At 41.6% G+C, this 24,963-nt stretch overlaps 1 protein-coding gene across 2 annotated transcripts in view; it reads left to right on the plus strand.

Moving 5' to 3' along the window:
• Positions 1-24,963, plus strand: part of cdh8 (cadherin 8) — a 99,016-nt gene that overhangs the window by 19,547 nt on the left and 54,506 nt on the right. For both annotated transcript variants that reach the window (XM_014126500.2, XM_014126498.2), the window contains exon 3: positions 20,025-20,319. In XM_014126500.2, coding sequence (XP_013981975.1) covers positions 20,025-20,319 — 295 coding nt within the window. The remainder of the gene's footprint in view (positions 1-20,024; positions 20,320-24,963) is intronic.

Consider the following 24,963-nt stretch of genomic DNA (forward strand, 5'->3'; position numbering starts at 1 on the left):
GTTCAGTTTATGTCTCAGTTGTTGACTCTTGTTATGTTCATACAAATATTTACACATGTTAAGTTTGCTGAAAATAAACGCAGTTGACAGTGAGAGGACGTGTGTTTATGTGTGTTTATGTGTTTATGATGGTGAAAGTCTGAAAATCCTTTTTTTTTTTTAAGTCCTCGTTCTTTACCATTGTAGCATACAATTTTGTCCAATGATCAAATGTGCATATGTTTAAAGTCTGACATTTTTCTACATTACTGTCCATGTGGACTGATGTTTATCTTGACCCCCAATATCCTGAGCTCATCTGGTTACCCTGGAACTGAGAACAAACATCAAGGAGTTCACCTGCACCACCACATATTGAGAAATGGAACTACCTCATGTGCATTATCATTTAAATAGCACAACCAATGTCAATTACAGATACATCTTTTTGGAACTACTCATATTTTTGTTATTTTATTAACCTAGGCAAGTAGGTTAAGAACACATTCTTATTTACAATGACGGTCTAGGGACAGTGGGTTAACTGTCTTGTTCAGGGGCAGAACGACTGATTTTTTACCATTGTCGGCTCGGGGATTCAATCTAGCAACCTTTCGGGTACTGGCCCAACGCTCTAACCACTAACCACCTGCTGCAGATGTATGATGTTTGTTGATCATCGACGTATGAGGAACAGGTACCTGGGGATACAGTACCTGTATGTACGGTTGCTGTGATAGTTTCATCACTTCATATCTTCATTGATCTTAAAATGCATCACACTCACTCATAGGGGACGACCTAGCAAACCGATTGCAACCTCTGGATCGATGCTGCCACACAGCACCCTATTTCTCACTATTTGTATACTCCCCTGCCTGTTGATGTTTGCTGAATCCCAGAAGCCTGTATCCCCACTGCTAAAATGTGCCATGTTTATCAATGTTTTCTTGCACTCAAAAAAAAGAATGCGATGTTTTCTTATCTCCCATTTATGGAGATACACAGTGTGTGCTGTGAAAATGCTAATGCTAGGGGTGTATCCGTGTTGATGACCTTTTCTTTTTGTTGATGCACAATGTTTTCATAAATAGCGTACTGATATCCCAGGCTGTGTAATTACTGCCCTACAACACATGGAGCCTCTTTATTACTTTTCTGACAATGGCCTGCCTCGTCACAGCCGGCGGGGTAGGAAACTCACTCCTGTTGTCTTGTATATACAAAGATGATCCCCCCCCGTATGTCGTCCTCCCTTCTAGGGCTTTCGATTAAGCTATTGCTTAAAGATGCATATTCAATGGGACATATTCAGCCTAGATTTAGGTTCACTTTAAGGGCTGTTGAGTTACATATCTTAGTCTTGTTTCATTAATAAGGGCACAATAGAACTTGTGGGCGTTGTAATCATACAGCTCTATCACTACATCTGATTAATATCAAGTAGCATAAAGGCAAAGCCAATTAACACTGAGGTTATGACTAGCTGACAATGGCTGTTGTATTATTCATGTTCGTTTCTGTTCTTTTCATTTAATCATGGCAATGATGTTCAGACATTAAACTATGAATTCAATAACCTTTTCAACAATGTACTTTAGTGAGAGATACTAATTGCGAGGTAGCCTGCTCATCAACAGGTTCATGTCAACACATCTGAAAGGTCGGACCTTTGAAGAATCGGGATGAGTCTTTTGGATTGGATTATCAAACATTTACAATGCAAGAGAAGGGAGATTCCATCGTTTGTTGCATCACTAGTAGCAAGGATGCTGCATTCCAAAAAGGTCTGTGCATATGTAATTGAATCCCACTCTGTCTGTACTAGCTTTGCACTTGTCGATAAGGATCACACTCTGCAGGTTCGGCTCTTGGGATTAGGGCAGAGGCGTTTGATCTGAGAGAGGAGAGGGAAATGGTTTGCATAAAATCACAACTCCACTGAATCCATTTTTGAAAAAGGCTGTGTCAGCTGATTGAGGGTATTGTCACATGCCCAGCCCTGGACTTAGCCTAGCTTATTGTGTCCTCAGGATACCTTTGTCAACAATTAGCTCATAGAATGGTGATACAGTGCTAGATCTTTCTTCTTGCTCTATCCATATACACCCACACACACCTCAGCACACTTTCCCAAACAAAAGAAACAGTGTTGCTCAAATCCCGTTGGCCCAAACAACACGGTATGTCTAATCATACCGGAAAGTTAACTTGACTTTTATCATACGAGCTGCGGTTGGCCTGGCAGATAACGGCATGCCCAGAAGTGCCTTGGATCAGCTATCTGGGTCCCCTGTGCCCGAATGGGATCAACACAGCAAAGGGGCTGGATGTGCCAGTTACGGAACATAATTACTACTAATGACCATTAGGAGTTCCGTTTTCACCCTCCAGGGGTTGGAGAAAGGGCTTCCGTCTTATCAGTTGATTAGAGCAAATAGAGGGGCCGGATCCTGAATGTTAAGTAAACGGGGGCTAAAATGTGTTGCATTATCTGGGGAAGACTAATGGAGCAGCTAAAAGTCCATCTCCCACTAATGTACAGCACACATACGGAACTGCTTACAAGAGTCATCAAATCTGGACACATTTGTTCCACCCTGATATAAGTTTCAGGTTTTGACATTTCTCCAAATTCACTCTGTAGACAATTGTTTTTCTCTGTTGTAGCACCTTGGATTTTTAGCACTCGCATTCAAGTGTCGATGTCACCGATGTTGGTTTTCCTCCTGCTAGGTTCATTTGCATATGCAAATGACAATTGATATGGATCTTCCACTGTCAAAATAACATTTTGCATAGCAACTCGCCAAGCAAGTAATTACTTATCGACAGACTCATATTTTGGAGGAAATTATAACATGAGGTGGAAACAGGGCCAAGTTGAAAACCTCTGCTTAATCAATAGGTGGACATGAGTTGAGAGAGAGATCACTGCCAATCAAGACTGGATAATTAACTTTGTGCTGCTTCAGATTCACCTCTTGTTGACACCCATCATCATTATCAGCATCCCGTCCACCTTCAACTGCAGGCCAAAGTTGGTTGGTACACTGTTTCACAAGTGAAGTCAAACTTTATCCTGAAGATACTCTACCTCCTAACATGCATACAATCTTTATGAACAATCGAGAATAAAACGTGGGACAATAAAATGCACACAAAATATTCACCAATGTCCTAAGGCATGTTTGCCAGGCCCACATATCCAATCTGGTGATGGCTGGACTCCAAGGCAACTCTAGCCAGCCAAATGTACCATGTAACCTTGAACACGATGACCCCCTGTAACCTTGAACATCGGGAGTCACAAAGTCAATAAGCAATTAATATCACTTTGGCCAGGCACTTAGAATTGTGACTGTGGACATTAGATCCGCTGTAATTATCCCGTTCATAATCCTCCATCAATAATAATATTTCCTTTGTCTGCATCAGCCTTAATTGCGAAATATTTTCAATGTGTTTGCATCAGCCCTATTCCCCCTTTAATATCATCCTTCCCACGAGAGTAGCACCATGAGGAAAGAAAGAGAGGAAAAATATGTGCAGCTGCGCTTTCTACCAAGTAATTGAATCCCTCAAAAAGGGTTTCATTTTTCTTCATTTCTCTTGGACCAAAGGACCTTTAAACAGACCTATGCACCAAAAGAAGGCACCATAGAACACAATTATAATTCCAATATAGTGTTGTAGAGAAAATGTAAACAGATCGCTGGCTGCAAAGCTTGCCCTCCGATTTTTCCCAAAAGACTGGTAATAAAGTAGAACAGATGTAACAGTCGAAAGAGCTTTATACCTCTGTCCTTTTCTTGCTCCAGAAATTGAAAACTGTGGGCCCGTTAGATGCTAGGAGGAGAAGGGATACTCTAGATTTATGGGAGAAGGGGATTTTGCCATGGGTGTTAATGCGGTTTGTAAATAGAATATAATGTATGAGTATAAATGGTGTTCTCCAAAGCTGACATGCCTGCTTTCCCATACAATACATCTCTGTGTTTTGTCACAGGCTTAATTTCGAGTGGTTAACTGCCAGACTCTGAGGGGAAAATAAACAAACACAGTCCCCCCAGATATCTGAACAAGTGCAAATTGGTGGCAAACTTTGATTTATAGAGTGCTTGTTGTATATTGGCAAATCTGGAATTCTCCAGGCAAGATATTTTTATCCACATCCATTGTGTCTTAATATTCTGTTTGTTGCATTCTGTCTTGGAGCAGCATTTGTTTTATGTCTGATTTTGTTTTCCTGTTTATACCCCAATCCTTATGATGCACAAGCACTAGTGAGCTGTTTATCACCATTTTCTGGCTGTGGTTACAACAACTGTTGTATTTAATGACTAGTGGGGAAAGTTATTGAATTAGTGCCTCAGGACAAATCATATTTTTGTCATCGTGTTCAATGACCAGAAAGGTATATCTGAAAACAAAGATTGCATTTCAGTAAAAAAAATATACAATATTGTTAATTATAGTGTCTTTGCACAGTTACAGTTCTTTGCATATTTAATTGGAGCGGAAATGCCTCTGTATTTGTGGAAGGTTTGAATATAGAAGATAGAATCTGTCAAATAATACAAGTATCCTCTTAGGAAGCATTGTGTTATGAGCCATTCGTCACCATGAGCAAAAAGTGTCCCTTTAAAATGTGAATGCCAATTAGCAAAAACAAATTCCATCCCCAAACACATTAATTAGACAATAGTTTTTGTTAATTTCCTTCTCGATTCACTTGTCGTTTTGTGTTAGTAATTCACAATAGTGTTGAATAAAACACATTTCGCTATAGCTTCGTTTAACATGTTACTGATGCCTTGGGATTCATTTCCGGCTCAGACCATATAGGCCATATGATCTACTGTCCTGACCTTTAGCATATGAATCCAATCTTGTGGAGTTAGTCACTTAGCCTGGGAGAAGTCTTCTGCAGGCAGTTAAAGTGACGATCCCAACTGGCCTAGCCTTCTGATGTACGTAAATCAGGGAGCTGGGTCGGGCCAGGCACTCTGGCAAGCAACTCTGGGAATGCCAGGCAGTGTGACTTCACTTTCTGAGAGGACTAGCAAGCCACTGAAGAACAAGTAATCCGTCTGCTCTGACACTGACACTGTAAAGGTTGTCCTCAGGCAAGGACTCCCTCTGTACAGCATGAGGAGTAGGTGTTAGCAGGAAAGTGTCATGGGCTCTCTCTTTTACTCGCAAACACACTTTCTCTCTCTCACACACAAACACACACACACACTGGTACATGGAGTGGTGGCTACGAAGACGAGGTTAGTCTAGCACCATCTGCCATATACAGCAAGCTCTGAAAATAACAATCCATTTTCAACAAATCATTGCAGATTTTGTGAGTGGATTTGTTGATTTGTTGTCAGGGGAATTTATATATTGACTTCTGATCTTCTGAATAGGATATGAGGAGATCTGCCCCATTATAACTTCAACTAAATTGACTATCTATTGTATGTCATGTATTATAGCTATGCCTCATGTAGGTACCAGAAACCTATTGGTTTCCCATTTGAGACTGAATTATCCCTGTTTGTTTGCTAGTTTTCTTTCTACCAGCTTTGCCCCTTGAATAGAAGTATTATGTTGTGATCCCTCCAATAACAAGCTGTTTGAGGTCTAGCTGGTGCCCCAGTTAGGGAAGGCATGAAGTTACTGTAAGTTAGTTTAATGGCGGGCGCCTGGTAACCGTGCATGGTCATGAACAGGCTGTTTTGAACAATGGCTAATCAAAAGCTCCACAGTGTGAGTGACAGCATCAAAGTGGATCTGCATACTGGGGGAATTCTCCAACTTTCTGATTCTCTACAATTAAGTCTGTGTGGGGAAAAAATGCATGCTGTGATGATTTCTTTCACCAGGCGCAAACAACACGAGCACTTCTCAATTCTGCTGTTGTGCTTGTGTACATTATTCTCAACCCCAGGAGAGCCAGGAGTTGAGAGAATTAAAAAGGAAGAGAAGGAACTGAAGGGTGGGGAGAGGGAAAAATGTAATATTTTCATGTTTTATTGTTGCAGAGCCTTTTTACAGCAGTAACAATGTTAGACAAATTATACATCGCACAAGGAAACGCTGTTCTTTGTCGATTATGACCACACAGACTGAAATAAGAGCTGATTTTTGACCTAAAATACTTGGAATCGATCGTTTCTGGCTTTAAAACGTCTTGGAAGAAGTATCTCTATATCTCCATTTATGTGCTCTAAATGTATCAAGATATGGCATGCAACTCTTCTTATTTCTCCCTATATACAACTCCATATTTGTTTTTTATCCTCCCGCACAGGTATTACAGGTCAGTAGATTTCACCACCCCATTTCTGTGCATGTAAGCATTTTTGTAAGCATCTGGACTTAATGGATATTGGAACCTGTTATAGAAGCCAGAGGAGCATTGGACAATGGTGAGATTGACGAGTGTTTGGGTGTTTTCCCTGTGACCCTTCCGCATCTGGCAGGAACAGAGTCAGGCAGGTGTGACAGCCAGAATCCATCTCCCAGTCAGGGGTAATAGGGAGGGGCAGTCATACAGAGACAACCCCCTCCCCCCCCCTCCCTGTTATAGCCATCATTCTAGGAAGGAGTCTATTTGTTTCAGTATCTTCCAGTAGGCTATTGGTCTGCTCTCTTATATGATTAAGACGACTTATGGCATGCTTTCTGACACGTTTTCTCTGCACAAGACTGCTGCTTTCAAGTAACTACACGGATTCCATAGTGTAGTAAAATATACACTACATGGCCAAACGTATGTGAACATCTCCTCGTCAAACATCTCATTCCAAAATCATGGCCATTAATATGGAGTTGGTCCCCCTTTGCTGCTGTAACAGCCTCCACTCGTCTGGGAAGGCTTTCCACTAGGTGTTGGAACATTGATGCGGGGACTTGCTTCCATTCAGCCACAAGAGCATTAGTGAGGTCATTGATGTTGGGCAATTAGGCCTGGCACGCAGTCGCTGTTCCAATTCATCCCAAAGGTGTTCGATGGGGTTTAGGTCAGGGCTCTGTGCAAGCCAGTTAAGTTCTTCCACACCGAACTCGACAAACCATTTCTGCATGGACCTTGCGTTGTGCATGGGGGCATTGTCATGTTGAAACAGGAAAGGGCCTTCCCCAAACTGTTGCCACAAAGTTGGAAGCACAGAATCGTCTAGAATGTCATTGTATGCTGTAGTGTTTAGATTTCCCTTATTCCTCCTCCACCAAACTTTACAGTTAGCAATATGCATTGGGGCAGGTAGCGTTCTCCTGGCATCCGCCAAACCCAAGTCTATTCTTTTGTTATTTATTGAGATGTTGCACAGGTGGGGGTCTGCAGTCGCAATGGTCTGACTCTTTTTCCCGTGGGAGGGAGCCCTGCTGCACTGCATGTCTCTCTTAGTGGTTTGTAATGTATGTCATGACTCATTGTACAGAACATGGGGGTAAAGTCCCCCAGAAGTGTACTGGTTAAATCTATCCTAGAATAACATTCTTTCATTTTACTGGAATTATTATTCTGATAAATGTATCATTAGCCTATTGTCACGTTGATAGGCTGTTTGAGAAGGTTTGAATCCTAAGCAACCTGCCTACACATTGTTTGAAGTACAGTAGACCAACATAGTAACTGTAGTAGACAGAGCTATATGCTGGAAAATCTTGGTAGAGCATTTCACTGGAACTAAGGGGCCTAGCCTGAACCCTGAAAAACAGCCCCAGACCATTATTCCTCCTCCACCAAACTTCACAGTTGGCACTATGCATTGGGGCAGGTAGCGTTCTCCTGGCATCCGCCAAACCCATAGTGAAGCATGATTCATCACTCTAGAGAATGCGTTTCCACTGCTCCAGAGTCGGATGGCCGCGTGCTTTACACCACTCCAGCCAACGCTTGACATTGCGCATGGTGATCTGAGGCTTGTGTGCGGCTGCTCGGCAATGGAAACCCTTTTCATGAAACTCCCTACGAACAGTTATTGTGCTGACGTTTCTTCCAAAGGCAGTTTGGAAGTTGGTAATGAGTGTTGCAACCCGAGGACAGACAATTTTTACACGCTACGTGCTTCAGCACTCGATGGTCCCGTTCTGTGAGCTTGTGTGACCTACCACTTCGTGGCTGAGCCGTTGTTGCTCCTAGACGTTTCCACTTCACAATAACAGCACTTACAGTTGACCGGGGCAGATCTAGCAGGGCACAAATTTGACGAACTGACATGTTGGAAAGGTGGAATCCTATGACGGTGCCACGTTGAAAGTCTCTGAGCTCTTCAGTAAGGCCATTCTACTGCCAATGTTAGTCTATGGCTGTGTGTTCGATTTTATACACATGTCAGCAACGGTGTGGCTGAAATAGCCGAAACCACTCATTTGAAGGGGTGTCCACATACTTTGGTGATGTAATGTATTTCCATGAATAGGTAATGTATCTTCTGAAATGTACTGTACTGTAAGTTATCCCAAGATAACATTACGAGACAAGCTCTGTTTCATAGGGTGTTTCAGCATATGATATCTCAGTTATTTAATACTGTAGTAAATAAAATTACTAAATGTAGTCATGTAGACTGTCTCTCTTGGTGTTTAAATGCAGCTCTATGCCGTGTGGCCGAACAGCATTGTTCGGGTGCGTAACTCCGGAGCCCTGGAGTGTTGTCCTGTCAGTGGCATGGAAAATCCCTTTGTGGCTCAGCTCTGATGTAAATCACAGGTATGGGGAACCTGAGCCTGGCTGATGTACCAGCAGTGTGCCGTGAAATCTCTGTTGACATTACCTTATGGGCAATTCCAGAAAGAGAGAGAGAAAAAAAGATACATGAACAATTCAAAAAGTCAGTTTTGACTCCGGTCTCTTCCACTATGGAACTGAATTTAATCAAAAGGCTTGACTTTTTCCTATTTACCAGCTGTCATCTGCACATTAGCAGAGCTGAGGACACCATCCCTGACAGTAACTAGTTATAAAAATAACTCCTAATTTACCTGCTCGTTCTTACATTTACAATACCCCAAAGACCTAACCCGTTTTCTTATTTTTTCTTGGGTAACCTTTTAAACAGACTAAGATATTTTCCAGATTTGATGGGGAGAGAAAAGCAGATAACTTTAAAATGAAGTGAGGTAGCTAGGGAGATGAGTTACATGAAGCAATTTCTATGTTCTTCGGCACCGTAGGGAGGAAGAAATTACTCTCTTTCTGTAGCATATAACAATATTTAGTTGAAATGATCTAGAGTGAAGTGCTGGACTAAAATGGGAGCACTTTATTTGAATGTTCAGGACCTTGTCTGTTATTTTGCTGCATTCTTTTGAGTGGTGCAGTGTGATGTAAAAGGTCAGCCGTTTTGCAATGGGATAAAGTTATGTAATTTTGGATAGGTCCTGAACTGTGTCTCAGAGCTATAACGATAATGTACTTAGATGGCTGAGTTTCTCAAAAAAGAAAAAACAGCGTCACTGCTGTCTGTGGGAGGGTATGGTGATGTTTCTCTCCCTAGTCAATGGTTCCTTTTTCTCAGCAGTGTGAAACACATGCACACAAGCATGACTCACACAGACAGTGCTTCACTCGGAAGTGATGTGACGTCTTCAAACACAGGTTTGTGTAATTCCACGTTCAACTAGACTATCTGCGTTGACGGTGCTACCTAATTGAGGGACCTTTTCTGTCCCCTAGCTATCTGAAGGGAGCTGCCAGCTGCTGCTGTGACGAGCACTGCTTATACCCCTCATAGCCTGGTTCCTCTCTAGGTTTCTTCCTACGTTTTAGCCTTTCTCGGGAGTTTTTCCTAGCCACCGTGCTTCTACACCTGCATTGCTTGCTATTTGGGGTTTTACGCTGGGTTTCTGTACAGCACTTTGAGATATCAGCTGATTTAAGAAGGGCTATATAAATCAATTTGATTTGATTTGATTCATTGTTTTCCGCTACAGCAATGCATCCTTTTCTTTTGTTCATCTAGGAACATAAAATGATGCTGTTATTTGCATATCTAATGACAATCGAAAAGCTAAGCTTCTGGGGGGGGGATTATACATCTAACCAATAACAGCAATGTTTATAGATGTATTACATTCCTGCAGATACATTTCTCTCTGATACCTATACATGAAATATCCCAATGGAGAGATATGCAAGCCATGTTTCTATATAAAATGCAGGTGTTGCTGTGTGTTTATTGCTGGATTGTCTACTTAGTTTAATATTCCTGCTAGCCTGCCACAGGGTACAGATACACGTTTTTAGTGCACTTGTGACATGTTTTTTTTTTCAGCAGGACATACTTAGAGTTTTCTCTGTAGGAACAAATTGTAACTGAAGTTGTCCATGACGCCTGGTCAAGGACTCAAAGTCTATTCTTCTCTTATTGAGATGTTGCACAGGTGGGCGTCTGCAGTCGCAATGGTCTGACTCTTTTTTTCCGTGGGAGGGAGCCCTAAATAAAGTTTGCTGCACTGCATGTCTCTCTTAGTGGTTTGTAATGTATGTCATGACTCATTGTACAGAACATGGGGGTAAAGTCCCCTAGAAGTGTACCAGATAAACTTATCCTAGAATAAGATTCTATGGTTTTACTCAAATTATTATTCTGATAAATGTATCATTAGCCTATAGTCACGTCAATAGGTTGATAGGCTGTCCGATGGGCTGTTTGAGAAGGTTTGAATCCTAAGCAACCTGCCTACACATTCTTTGAAGTACAATAGACCAACATAGCTACTGTAGTAGGTCAAAGCTGTGTGCTGGAAAATCTTGGAAGAGCATTTAAAACATAGTTTTTTGTGTTTAATAGACACATGTAATAATAGTGTGTTTAATTGTTGACCATGTTTGGTGAAAAAGTTACATAAAAATCCTGTATTATACTCTGTAAATCAAAGTAGGCCACAGCTATGTTTCTACTCAACAGTCCAACATGAAGAACAGCAGCTCCATTGTCTAAAGGGCAATTCAGAGTCCAAAGCTGTGGCTTGCCCTGTGGTCCATTGTGACATATCCATCTGACTTTGCAACCGCCATCCGCTTAGACACACAGCCGCGGCCGTGCACCTCCCCAACATTCCGAACCGACGTGGCCACGGTTGGGGGAAATGGCTTGAGACGTGCCAAGAATTTGAAAAAGTATTCAAGTTAGCGGTCCAATATTCAAGAGCACTGGTGTGTGGATGCGTATACGTTTTTGGACTCTGATAAGCACTTGACCCTGAACAATGTGTTGCTTGCAGTGGTGTCATTTACAAGATCCCACTGCATGTTTACTGGAGAATGAGATGCCTGTCTTCTATCTTCTAACTAATTAATTCAGTTGTTCAATAATTAAAAAACAAAAGATTGTTGAAATATGAATTAGAAACCCAAGCAGCGCCATCTGGACAACAATCACAATCCATCATAACGAAATGATGCATCAAATTACACTTGCAACAGGTTCCATCTGTACCTTGCGAAATCAATCTCATTCTGATTTGAGTAGGTCAGCTGCGTGAAAAAAAGAAAACAATTTGCTCCTTGATTATTGTTGTTTTGTTCTGGCTTCTCCCCCAGCCTGTGGTGTGTATATTTAGGCTCATAGGTAGGCTAATCATACTGTGGAGGAGGTTAAAGCTAAAACCTAGCCCCGTTTAACAGACCGCACAGCATCCATCTCCTAATGAATTTGTACTGCTACGGCTCCTTTGTCTCTGCACTCTACATAATGCAGAGGTTTCTGCCTGGGCTAAGACCTTGTTACACAGATTCTCAGAGAATGCGTATGGAATGGCTATACAATGGCTAGATATACCTATTGTGTCAAGTGCATTGACTTTACTTTATAGTTAAATATTTTTATAGCACACTTGTGAAGACGTCAGTAGCAGATTGATAGGCTCAGGTTGGGAAATTGTAACAAATTAAATGAACAGTGGGAATGACTCAATATGGAGAGTTTCTTACATACCAAAGGTTATTCCCTCACTATAGCGTGTAAGGCCTTTAAAGTGTACTGCAAAATCATTTTCCATTTCCAAGTTTCTCTCAGCAGGCAGTCCGCCTGAAATACACTCTCCTCTCTCTCTCACACACACACACACACACACACACACACACACTACAAACTCCTCACGCACGCACGCACACACACACACATGGGCGCACACACACACACTCACACTACACCCTCCTCACACACGCACCACACACACACACCACACACACACACACACACTCACAAACAACATATTTTCATGGATGAGTACATCTAATTGCATTGGCCTCTTAGACTAAAGGTAGCCAAATCATTTGCTCTGTGATCCTTTTGCCTTTGAATTAATCTTGAGAAGCAATAGTCTGGCCCAACAATAACACAATGGTCGCCATTTCTTCCTCTTCTCCTCAATAGGGTTCTGCATTGAAAGGTTGCACCATTCAAGACAGTGGATCTGACTTTAATTATTGTAACTCTCATTGTTGGAGTAGTGTGGTTCTCACTGAGGACATTTTTGGCAGATTTGATTAAAATGGTACTTTCATGGGATGGACTGCAGGGAAAATTGTCCCCAAGAATAGCTAAGTGTATCATATATCATGCATCGAGCCATCTGTTCCTTGTATTCAAATGTTATTGCAATATTTTGAATTACAGATTATTCATGTAGGTGTAATTAACATTTCTGTATAAATTGGTAGACTTCTTGCTCAGAATCAAGTAACTAGAGTAAGTAATTCCTTAGTGTAGCCTTAAGGTAAAGTGGAATATACTTTATATATACAGTACCAGTGAAAAGTTTGGAAACACCTACTCATTCAATGGTTTTTCTTAATTTTTTACTATTTTCTACATTGTAGAATAATAGTGAAGACATCAAAACTCAAAACGATGAAATAACACATGGAATCATGTAGTAGCCAAACAAGTGTTAAACAAATCAAAATATATTTAATATTTTAGATTCTTCAAAGCAGCAACCCTTTGCCCTGATGACAGCTTTGCACACTCTTGGCATTCTCTCAACCAGTTTCATGAGGAATGCTTTTCCAATAGTCTTGAAGGAGTTCCCACATATGCTGAGCACTTGTTGGCTGCTTTTCCTTCACTCTGCGGTCTAACTCATCCCAAACCATCTCAATTGGGTTGAGTTTGAGTGATTGTGGAGGCCAGGTCATCTGATGCAGCACTCCATCACTCTCCTTGGTCAAATAGCCCTTACACAGCCTGGAGGTGTGTTTTGGGTCTTTGTCCTGTTGAAAAACAAATGATAGTCCAACTAAGCGCAAAGCAGATGGGATGGCGTATTACTGCAGAATGCTGTGGTAGCCATGCTGGTTAAGTGTGCCTTGAATTCTAAATAAATCACTGACAGTGTCACCAGCAAAGCACCCCCACACCATCACACCTCTTCCTCCATGCTTCACAGTGGGAACCACACATGCGGAGATCAACCAAAAATCTCAAATTTCCACCAGTCTAATGCCCATTGCTCATGTTTCTTGGCCCAAACAAGTCTCTTCTTATTAATGGTGTCCTTTAGAAGTGGTTTCTTTGCAGCAATTCAGAACTCTGTGAAGCATTTATTTGGGCTGCAATCTGAGGTGCAGTTAACTAATGAACTTATCCTCTGCAGCAGAGCTAACTCTAGGTCTTCCTTTGCTGTGGTGGTCCTCATGAGAGCCAGTTTCACCATAGCACTTGATGTTTTTTGCGACTGCACTTGAAGAAACTTTCAAAGTTCTTGACATTTTCTGGATTGCCTGACCTTCATGTCTTCAAGTGATGATGGACTGTCATTTCTATTTGCTTATTTGAGCTGCTGTTGCCGTAATATGTACTTGGTCTTTTACCAAATAGGGATATCTTCTGTATTTTGTTGTTGTTTGTGTCGCACTGCTTTGCTTTATCTTGTCCAGGTCGCAGTTGTAAACCTTTATTTAACCAGGTAGGCCAGTTTATAAAGGTAGGTCACCTTTATTTAGCAGGTAGGCCAGTTAAGAACAAGTTTACAACTGCGACCTGGCCAAGATAAAGCAAAGCAGTGCGACAAACGGAGTTATACATGGAATAAACAAACATACAGTCAATAACACAATTGAAAAGTCTATATACAGTGTGTGCAAATGAGGTAAGATAAAGGAGGTAAGGCAATAAATAGGCCATTGTGGCAGAAAAATGTCAATTTAGCAATTAAACACTGGAGTGATAGATGTGCAGAAGATGCATGTGCAAGTAGAGATACTGTAATGCTCGTCGTAATGAGTAGACCAAGGTGCAGCGTGTCGAGTGCTCATGATGAATACTTTATTTGAACTCAGAACACTACACAAACCAAACAAACAACGGAAAAACGAACATCACGTTCTGCAAGCTACTAAGCTATGCAAAAACAAGATCCCACAAACCCAGGTGGAAAAAACCCCTAATTAAGTATAATCTCCAATTAGAGACAACGAGGACATCTAATTGGAGATTAGAACCAGAACCTAAACATAGATATACAAAACATAAAAAATACCCCCTGTCACACCCTGACCACTCTACCATAGAAAATAACAGCTTACCATAGTCAGGACGTGTCAGATACTCGGGTGCAAAGGAGCAAAAAATAAATACAGTATGGGGATGAGGTAGTTGGATGGTTTATTTACAGATGGGCTATGTAAAGGTGCAGTGATCTGTGAGCTGCTCTAACAACTGGTGCTTAAAGTTAGAGAGGGAGATATGAGTCTCCAGCTTCAGTGATTTGGGTATACCACCCCTACCTTGTCACAACGCAACTGATTGGCTCAAATGCATTAAGAAGGAAACATATTCCACAAATTAACTTTTAACAAGGCAATTTAAATACATTCCAGGTGACTACCTCATGAAGCTGGTTGAGAGAATGCCAAGAGTGTTCAAAGCTGTCATCAAGGCAAAGGGTGGCTACTTTGAAAAATCTAAAATATGAAATATGTTTTGATTTGTTTGATGTCTTCAGTATTATTCTACAATGTAGAAAATAGTAAAAATCAAGAAAAACCCTTGAATGAGTGGTGTCCAATCTTTTGACTGGTACTGTATATGATGCCATGTTTTTAGTACTACATCCCCTATGATGGCAACTGTGACCTCATTCAGTGAGAAATTGTTACAGTGACCAATGCGGACATCATATCTGACCCTTTATCTGATCGTGATCTAATCATATAAGAACGTATAGGAAACAGGGTTTCAGTCTGATCATACTTGCTCATATGTTGCTTTGCATATCAGTTTGTTAACCACACACAGATAGCCCACATCCTCATTCTTAGGATTTAAAAAGCAAGTATTTTTGGATGAATTTCACCACACAAATCTGCATTTAAGGATTTAAGCTTCCAGGGCGAACTGCAAAAAGAAACCCTGGCTAATTGAGCCTTGCGATGAGATTCAGATGGGGAACTGCTCTGACATGCTAGACGCCAGCTGACACCCAGCCTTACAGGGTGACAGGGCCCCCTCTCCCTCACACTCCCTCACCCTGCAGAGAGGAACAGCACATGCCCTCTCCACCACTTGCCCTGACAAGGAGCAAAATCATTAATTCGCCATGTAGGGCTTAACGCTACACTTAAATGTGGAGCCTGAGGCCGAGGGGAATGAAATATTCCTCATTAGAATGCACTATTGTTCCACCGACTGCTATGAAAGCTCATCTTGAGTATGGAGTGACATGTTTTCTCCTGAGCTTGACAGTAAAAGCAGCCCCATGTGGCAGTGATTGAGGGTACAGTGGGAAGGGGGTCCGATTCCCCTCATTGTGCATTGGGATTCATAATGAAGCAGTGAACTATAACGCAGGCCAATAAGCATGATGTCTGAGTTCTTACATGTAGAGGGGTTTCTAATAAACATAGACGCATGATGGGAAGTCCAGATATGTGAGCAGTTTTCATTATCATGCAAGGCTGCGGTTGTGACATTGCTATTGGGTTATTTTCCACTCGTTAATCTACTTGTGCTTATTTAGTGCAGACTTAGTCTTTTTTTTATTAAATGTTTTCTTTGAAACTTTATTTAACACAAAGTGCAGTTTGAGGGTTTGAGTGGTTGAGTGTCTGTACCATATAATGTTATCGTTGCAATTGCGAATGTGCACAGAACAGTTTTAATGAACACAAAACGGTTAAGGTTAAAAGTGTTCCCAGAATGTCATTGTTTGCCGGTTCAGATTTGTTGCCTTGCTAACTTGGATAATGATAGACAGCCTTGTCAGCCCCGTTTCTTTAATTCTCCTCTCTGATGATCACTTGTGCATTGTGGTGTAAAGATCATCCTACGAGAGGGAAAGAGGTACCATTTACACTGGACAGTATGCACTGTATCTAGAAACATTCTGGTGAGAGTGGGTTTCTCACAGTTTACTGTACATACATGTATTACTATGATGGGGGGGTTGATATTTATTTTTGTTCCATGATTAGAATAATTGATATAATTATACTAAGAAGACTTAGGCACCGTGTATGATTTTTCTTTCCCAGCTTTGTATTTTAACGCACACACACACACACACACACACACACACACACACACACACACACACACACACACACACACACACACACACACACACACACACACACACACACACACAGAGAGAGCCTCCAAGTAAACTGACATACATTCATTTGGGCTCATTTAAGGGGTTTCGTAGTGTGTGGAATGTTGTGAAGCTGTTGTGTTAATGAGCCACATCTTTCATGTGAAATGATGGCACAATTAGGAAAACAAAAGTGCAAGGTGTGACAATTTAAGTGAATATGCTTTGTCAGTGTCTGTGAACAGCACCTTTGAGACAGTATATGCATAAAACGGGTTTATAAAACAATCGTGGAGGCTTTATAGAGGTCTGTATTTCTGTACACACATTTTACCTTGTTACTCTGTCCCCAAACATGGTCTCATAGGAATACCTCTGGCAAATTTCAGGGCAGAAAACAAAATGGAAGTTGCTGAATAGGATGTTCTGGTGCAAGATCTTTACAAAAATACAAATTAGAAAGAGGACCTCTACTGGCCATGTTTCAGACCGATGCTGAACATTGTCCAATTTGCAAATGTTCTACTTTAAGATCCCATCCCCCCCCGCAATCCTTAGTTACTTACCTTTGGGATCAAGTTCCTAATATATGGATAGAATAAAACCAGCCATATCCGCTCCTCATTTGAAGAAAAAAAAACTCCAACTGTCTCTTACCTTGGAGCTCCATTTCTCTTATCTTATTCCCTATGAATCTCTTTAGTCGTTTTAAACATGAAAAGGGTTGTCTGTACTTGAATCCACTAATGTTCACACAATGTGTGCTCGCTTGCCAGACTGCAGTGTCAAAGACCTTGACAGGTGACTCTATACATAGGCAGTGATGGAAAAAGTACTCAAATCTCATACTTGAGTAAAAGTAAAGATACCTTAATAGAAAATGACTCAAGTAAAAGTGAAAGTCACCCAGTAAAATACTACTTGAGTAAAAGTCTGAGAGTATTTGGTTTTAAATATACTTAAGTATCAAAAGTAAATGTAACTTCTAAAATATACTTACGTATCTGTCACGTCCTGACCAGAAAGCTGTTATTTTCTATGGTAGAGTAGGACAGGGCGTGATAGTTTATTTTTCTAGTTTAGTTTTTCTATGCTGTCATGTTCTAGTTTTGTATTTCTATGTTGGTTTTGTTTGGGATGATCTCCAATTAGAGGCAGCTGGTCCTCGTTGTCTCTAATTGGAGATCATACTTAAGTAGGTTTTTTTTCTACCTGGGTTTTGTGGGAGATTGTTGTTGTTTGTCACGGTTTGTTTGCTTTTTTGTCATTTCAAGTTTATTTATGTATTGCATAGTTTCACAGTATAAATAAAATGTGGAACGACACACACGCTGCACTTTGGTCCGCTTCTCCTTTCGACATCCGTGACAGAATCTCCCACCACCAAGAGACCAAGCAGCATGGTATGGAGCAGTGGACTATTGAGGAGATAAGGAGGAGTATATCCAGGGCTTTGGAGGATTTAGGGGCAGAAGTTAAGCTCCTCCCATGGGAACAGGTGGAGGCAGCGAGAGTGCGGCAACAAGGGAAGCACGAGAGGCAGCCCCCCCCATTTTTTTGGGGGGGGGGGCACACGGGGAGATTGGCAGAGTCAGGTTGGAGACCTGAGCCAACTCCTCGTGCTTACCGTTAGGTGCGTGTCACCAGTCTGGTGCCACCCCCATGCATCAGGTCTCTAGTGCGCCTGCCCAGTCCGGTGTGTCCTGTTCCTGCTCCTCACACTCACCCTGAGGTGCGTGTTACCAGTCTGGCGCCACCTGTGCCAGCTCCACGCACCAGGCCTCCAGTGAGTCTTCCCAGTCCAGAGCTTCTGGCGAATTCCCCCAGTCCGGAGCCTCCAGCGACATTCCCCACTCCGGTGAGACCTGTTCCGGCTCCACGTAAGAAGCCTCCAGTGATGATCCATGGTCCGAAGCCTCCAGTGATGATCCATGGCATGAAGCCTGAAAGGATGATCCATGGCAAGAAGCCTGTAGGGATGATCCATGGCCCGGAGCCTGTAGGGATGATCCATGGCACAAAGCATCCAGTGGTGATCCATGGCGCGGAGCCTGCAGTGATGATCCATGGCATGGAGCCTGCAGGGACGGCCCGCAGTCCGGAACCTCCTGAGAGGGCCCACAGTCCGGAACCTCCAGCGGCGGCCCGCAGCCCAGAGCCTCCAGCGATGATCTACGGTCCGGTTCCTCCGACGACGACGATCCACGGTCCAGGGGCACAAAAGCGGAGGGATCAGCGGGCGGAGCCGCCTCCTCTGCTGGAGGATCCGCGGGATAAGAAGGTTCTGCGTACTGCACCAGAGCCACCATAGACATTTGTCACCCTCTCTAACCCTCCCTTTTTTTTTAGGTGCGTTCGGAATATGCACCTTTGGAGGGGCTGTACTGTCACGTCCCGACCATAGAAAGCTGTTATTTTCTATGGTAGAGTAGGTCAGGGAGTGATGGGGGGGTTTTCTAGTTACGTTTTTCTATGTTGTCATGTTCTAGTTTTGTATTTCTATGTTGGTTTTGTTTGGGATGATCTCCAATTAGAGGCAGCTGGTCCTCGTTGTCTCTAATTGGAGATCATACTTAAGTAGGGTTTTTTTCTACCTGGGTTTTTTGGGAGATTGTTTTTGAGTAGTGTATGTTTCACCTCTGCGTCACAGTTTGTTGTTTTGTTCTTTAGTTTATGTTTATGTAATGCATATTTTCAGTGTAAATAAAATGTGGAATGACACACACGCTGCACTTTGGTCCGCTTCTCCTTACGACAACCGTGACAGTATCAAAAGTAAATATGAACCAAACCAGACAGCAAGATTTTCTTGTTTTATAAATGTATGGATAGCCAGGGGCACACTCCAACACTCAGACATCATTTACAAACAAAGCATTTGTGTTTAGTGAGTCCGCCAGATGCATTAGGGATGGCCAGAGATTTTCTCTTGATAATTGTGTGAATTAGACACTTTTCCTGTCCTGCTAAGCATTCAAAATGTAAATAGTACTTTTGGGTGTCAGATAAAATGTATGGAGTAAAAAGTACATATTTTCTTTAGGAACGTAGTGGAGTAAAACTAAAAGTTGTCAATAATATAAGTAATTTAAAGTACAGATACCCCAAAAAATGACTTTAGTACTTTAAAGTATTTTTACTTTAGTTCTTTTCACCACTGATTTATAGGTAATGAAAGTGTTTGAGGTGGTTTAGAAAAAAAGAAAACTCTGGCCATAGAGTGTTATTCACACTAATGTGTACTGGCATTACTATTTGTATACTGTGCTTCATGATAAGATAATAAGATATACATGACCCACTTTCTATAGTGCATCAGTTCACCATAAGCTTTGTTCTCAGTGGGCTTCAGTTATCAATGTGTACGAAAAAATGTTTATGACTACTCCAGTCGCGCCAACATTGGTTTTCAACATTCATAAAGCTCTTATCAATTAACTTAAAAGATTATGCCAGTGATATAAGAATACATTTTGACGCTAACCAATTCATTCCTTTGTTTTCAGCTACACACAGATTTGGATGTTGGCAGCACACCAATAAAGTATGTCCTGGCTGGCGAGGGGGCGGGTACCATCTTTGCCATCAACGAGATTACGGGAGATATTCACGCCATGAAGAGACTGGACAGAGAGGAGAAGGCAGAGTACACGCTTACAGCACAAGTCACTAACAGAGACACCGATCAACCCCTGGAACCGCCCTCGGAGTTCATCATAAAGGTGCAGGATATCAACGACAATCCACCACAGTTTGTTGAAGGCCCCTACCGGGCCTCTGTCCCAGAGATGTCTCAAGTGGGTAAGTCAAGTGAAGGCCTTCACTTCTCTTTCTGCAGGCATACAAACTCATCTCTACATCATTTGAAAATAGAATCTTTATTTATGTGTAATTGTAGAGTATTTGGGTAACTATCGTGATATGTAATTCCCACATTTCTGTGATGATAACATTGGTCATCATTGTAATACAAACTTAGAACAGATTTTTGCCTGACTTTTCAATTATGAATTCCATGTTGTCATATTATTATTTTACTAGGGAAGTCAGTTAAGAACACATTCTTATTTTCAATGACAGCGTACTAACAGTGGGTTAACTGCCTTGTTCAGGGGTAGAACAACAGATTTTTCCTTTGTCAGCTCAGGGATTCGATCTTGCAACCTTTCGGTTACTAGTCCAACGCTCTAACCACTAGGCTACCTGCCGCCCTTAATATTAAATATGGTCCTCAGTGTTGATTAGTAACAATTCCTGCAAGGGGATACCATATATGCTTTCAACACAATGTTTGACATATTCCTTAACAATATTGTATATAACCACTACAAAACCTTTTGTATGTAACAGTATGTTAATATATTCATATATTCACATATTTATTTCAGCCAAGCATTCAAATTAGCAGTGCCTGATCACATATTTCAAATATAGCACGCAAAGTTAAAATGATTCGGCTCATGTATTTCAAGGGTCTCAATACTGACCTTGGAATGGTTACCTAACTGTGAGTATTTTGTAGAAAATCAGAAACAAGTGGGAGAGCAGGATGGATCTCTTCACCTTTTTGACATGCTGCCTTCAGAAAGAGGCATATAGTGGTGTGGTTATTTGTTGGGTACTGTTGTTCCCTATCATGATGCTGACATAAGTCAGATATGATTTTACTATGACTGCAACACACATATTGCAGCCACCAACATTGCAGTTTTCTCCATAGTGTGTTGTTCTCAATTGAAACGCTCATTGTTTTTATCCAAGGGTTTTGACAGTGAAGTGAAGGGAATTGTTAGTAGTGGGGTGAAAAGCAAAGTGCTAGTTAACTGCAGAGACTGGGATTTGCCGAAGGGAATGCAATATAAAAATGGAAGTTGGTGGCTTTTGTTATTTCTTTTTTTTTTATCACTGCTGATTAATTAAACATTCACCAATGTTCTCTTGTTAGCTTGAAAGGCTTTTTGAAAGGACTTGTTTTCATCTTGTTAAGTTTTTATGTGTTGTGGCGTTTATGGACAGAATCAAAAGCTCTGGACATAAAGACACAAACAAACATTGAGTATTTTTTCATCTCCCGTCTCATATTCATAAATCATTTGTGTTTCATTTCTATCACACTTAAATAAGATTTTATACAGAACTCACTCTTAATCTGTTTTCTAATTGTGCTTTAAAATTCCAATAAAGTCTACTGCGAAAACAGAGGAAAACAAACTCTTATGAGCATAGAGACTGTTGGATTTCTGACAAAAACATGTAACTCAAAACTATTAAAAAGGGCTTGAAGTAAATTCCAAAACCGTAAGCTGTTATATGGAGCTTTAACAAACAAAGGTTAGCTTTTAACATGTTTGGGCTCACATGCCTCTCATAGTACACATTGAAACACAGGCTATACAATGGCTCAGTGTGTCATCACTACCTAGGCAGGCAGTTACCGCTAGAAAAAAATATGTGACATGTGCTTGTAAGGGCTTCATGTTTCCAGTGTGCAGGTGAACACAAAGGTTAATAGAACATGCCTGAGAATGCCTTGTTCTTTCTGAAGGTGAGCTGGATAAGAAACGTGGCTTTGTTCACTTCATGTTATGTAATTTATTGAATAACAAATAAAATAAAGCCATTTACAGTTTTGGTTTTGTTATTGGCGTACTGACATTGTCAAGCCCTGATCTGTTTCGCCTGTCTTGGTGATTGTCTCCACCCACCTCCAGGTGTCTCCTGTTTTCCCCATTAGTCCCCGGTGTATTTATCCCTGTGTTTCCTGTCAGTTTGTCTCGTTTGGCCAAGTCAACCAGCGTTTCTCCTAGCTCCTATTTTTCCCAGTTTCTGTTTTTTCTTAGCCTTCTTGGTTATGACCCTTGCCTGTTCTGACGCCGAATCCGCCTGCCTTACCACTCTGCCTGTTCTGACCTCGAGCCTGCCTATCCCCTTGTACTGTTTGGACTCAGACCTGTTCACTGAACCCCTGTCTGTCCTGACCTCGAGCCTGCCTATCCCCTGGTACTGTTTGGACTCTGACCTGGTTTATGAACTCTCGCCTGGCCCCGACCTGTCTTTTGCCTACCCCTTTTGGTGTAATAAATGTCGGAGCTCAACCATCTGCCTCCTGTGTCTGCATTTGGGTCTCGCCTTGTGCCCTTATAAACATTCTCCATTGAAGACAAAAGAGTGCAGAGTACATGTCATGACATTTATTTTACTTACTTCCTTGGTGATGTGCATTCAATCTAAAGGAGATTTTCCTCTTATCTTACTCTGATCTCGTTCCCTGACTGTAACACTTAATGATCTCATTCTAAGAGGACATTAGAGGACACTTTAATGGACACTGATTGAATGTCTTCAACATTATCTCAATCGGGAAGTTATTGGGGTGTCTGTCATATTAATATTTCTTACATCTTCATATCAACCTTTGAGTGTGGGCAAATAAACAATCAAACAAGCACCAAATTTCCTGTTAAAGGTTTTATATTATTATATATTAATATTTAATACACTATACTCATCCGTTCATTTCTTGATACTGGACAGCTGAAAATGCTGTGTCTATATTCACAATATTTATATATTTCAATTTGTCTTAAATTCTAAATGAGTTTGTTACTTAATGGTGTAGGTCTTCTCACAAGGGGAATTATGTATCATTTGCACGGATTGGACAAATCTCATTGGATTATTGGATCCGTTTTCTTGTTAATGGGGTCTTTGACTTTAAGGCCAAGACAAGCAAGCAAATTCCCCCACTAGGTCCTCCAACCATATGCTGGAATTATAGAGCTCCCTGCCTTCTGGAGCTAACAAGGGGATTGTGATGTAGTTTAAATTAGAGAGTCTGCTTAAAGTGACGATTCAGGTAATTAGAATCAGGTCGTCCGACCCTCCTCTCTACCAAAGAAAGGGTGTGAATGACAATAATTGCTACACAGAGAAATAAACTTGGAAAGTTGTTTTGCCATCTCAAACTCCAACGTGAGGCCTCGGGAGCCTTGCCTGTGCCTGCTTCATTATCAAGGCGATTAATAAAACTGGTGGAGAGACAGATGGCATGTCGCTCCTCAGCCCTCCTCTCCTCGCAGCGCGGCCGCTCTCAACCCCCTGTAAAATGAGCCTGTGTACAGAAGCACCAGGCGTGCAAACGTGTCAGGATCTGCTAAATTGGAGCGCAGACATAAAATTGAAGTGACATTAATAGATTACCTGGAGTTCATTTGCATTTTGAGAGTTATTATGAACATCGGTAACAGGACTAACAGGCACGGTCTGTGGCTCTAATGATATTTCTGATTATGCACTGATCAATGATGGCAGCTTGGAAAATAAGTAAAGAGTTGTCATCATTGATTTTGACTTGATCAAGGAGAGACATATGGAAATGAGGGCTACATGCAGACTTCCATTGGGCGCACAATCATACAGTATGCGTACATTAGACTCCTCATTTTAGTATTAGCACACCCTTCATAAATTAAACATGTACAGAGTGAAAGGCAACATGTTTTTACATCAAAGCGTGTGATGAGAGGCATCGGTCACAAGTGAAAAAAGCAAAGGGACGCAGGTGAACTCAGATATGGGTTACATTAGTCACCTGTGAGATGATCTTACACACAATACTTCAACACATTACAGGTTTCAGATTTGTATCAGGACAGCTGGACTATTTCGATTCCATTCCACGCTCCATTTAGGCCAGATGTGCAATACATTTGACTTCCTTGATTTCATCGAACATATGGTCTTTGTAATTTAACGCTGTTCTTGCTGTCAATTCTGAACAAAACCATGGCTTTAGAGCAGTGGCAAAGGGAACATTGTAGCTTCATTTGAGGGTCATCGTCTTACCTTTGAAAACATTCATTTTTAGACCATGGTCTTCAACTGTAACAACTTGGTGGAGAACATTGGTGGAGGGCTTCTGTTTGGTGTGACTCGCCTCTCCGATTCAGGACTCTAGGTTCTGGCAGATGGGCAGGGAGGCAGGGGGTTGTGGGCCTTTAACACTGTGTGCAGCTGGGCCATAGCAGTCACATCTGCCGTGCAGGCCAGGCACGGTGCTGTAGAAGGCCAATGGCCTCAGCTGAGGCAGGGGTCAGGCCTGTGAACCTGGTGTGACTCTCTCAGCCCAGCCAGCCCTTTCGGTGCTGCTAAATAGGGATAGGACAGGAGTCCAAGGCAGAGGAGACTTCACAGACAAGCTGGGCCTAGCTGTAAATAACTTGCTCCTTCTACTTCACCTCATTCTGCATTTGGAGTGTCCTCTCTCTCTCTCTCGCTCTTTCTCTCTCTATATGGGTGCCTATGCTTATATACAAATCTATATTCATCTTTCGATACAGCCTTTTGATATGGCTTGTTGGATGATGGAAAACAATTTCAAGTTTGGGGAATTTGTTGTTTTGTCAGACAAACAGTGTGAATATGCAGAGACAACAGGCATGTCTG

The sequence above is a fragment of the Salmo salar genome, chromosome ssa11 (genome assembly GCF_905237065.1).
Source record: "Salmo salar chromosome ssa11, Ssal_v3.1, whole genome shotgun sequence".
Classification (NCBI taxonomy): Eukaryota; Metazoa; Chordata; class Actinopteri; order Salmoniformes; family Salmonidae; genus Salmo; species Salmo salar.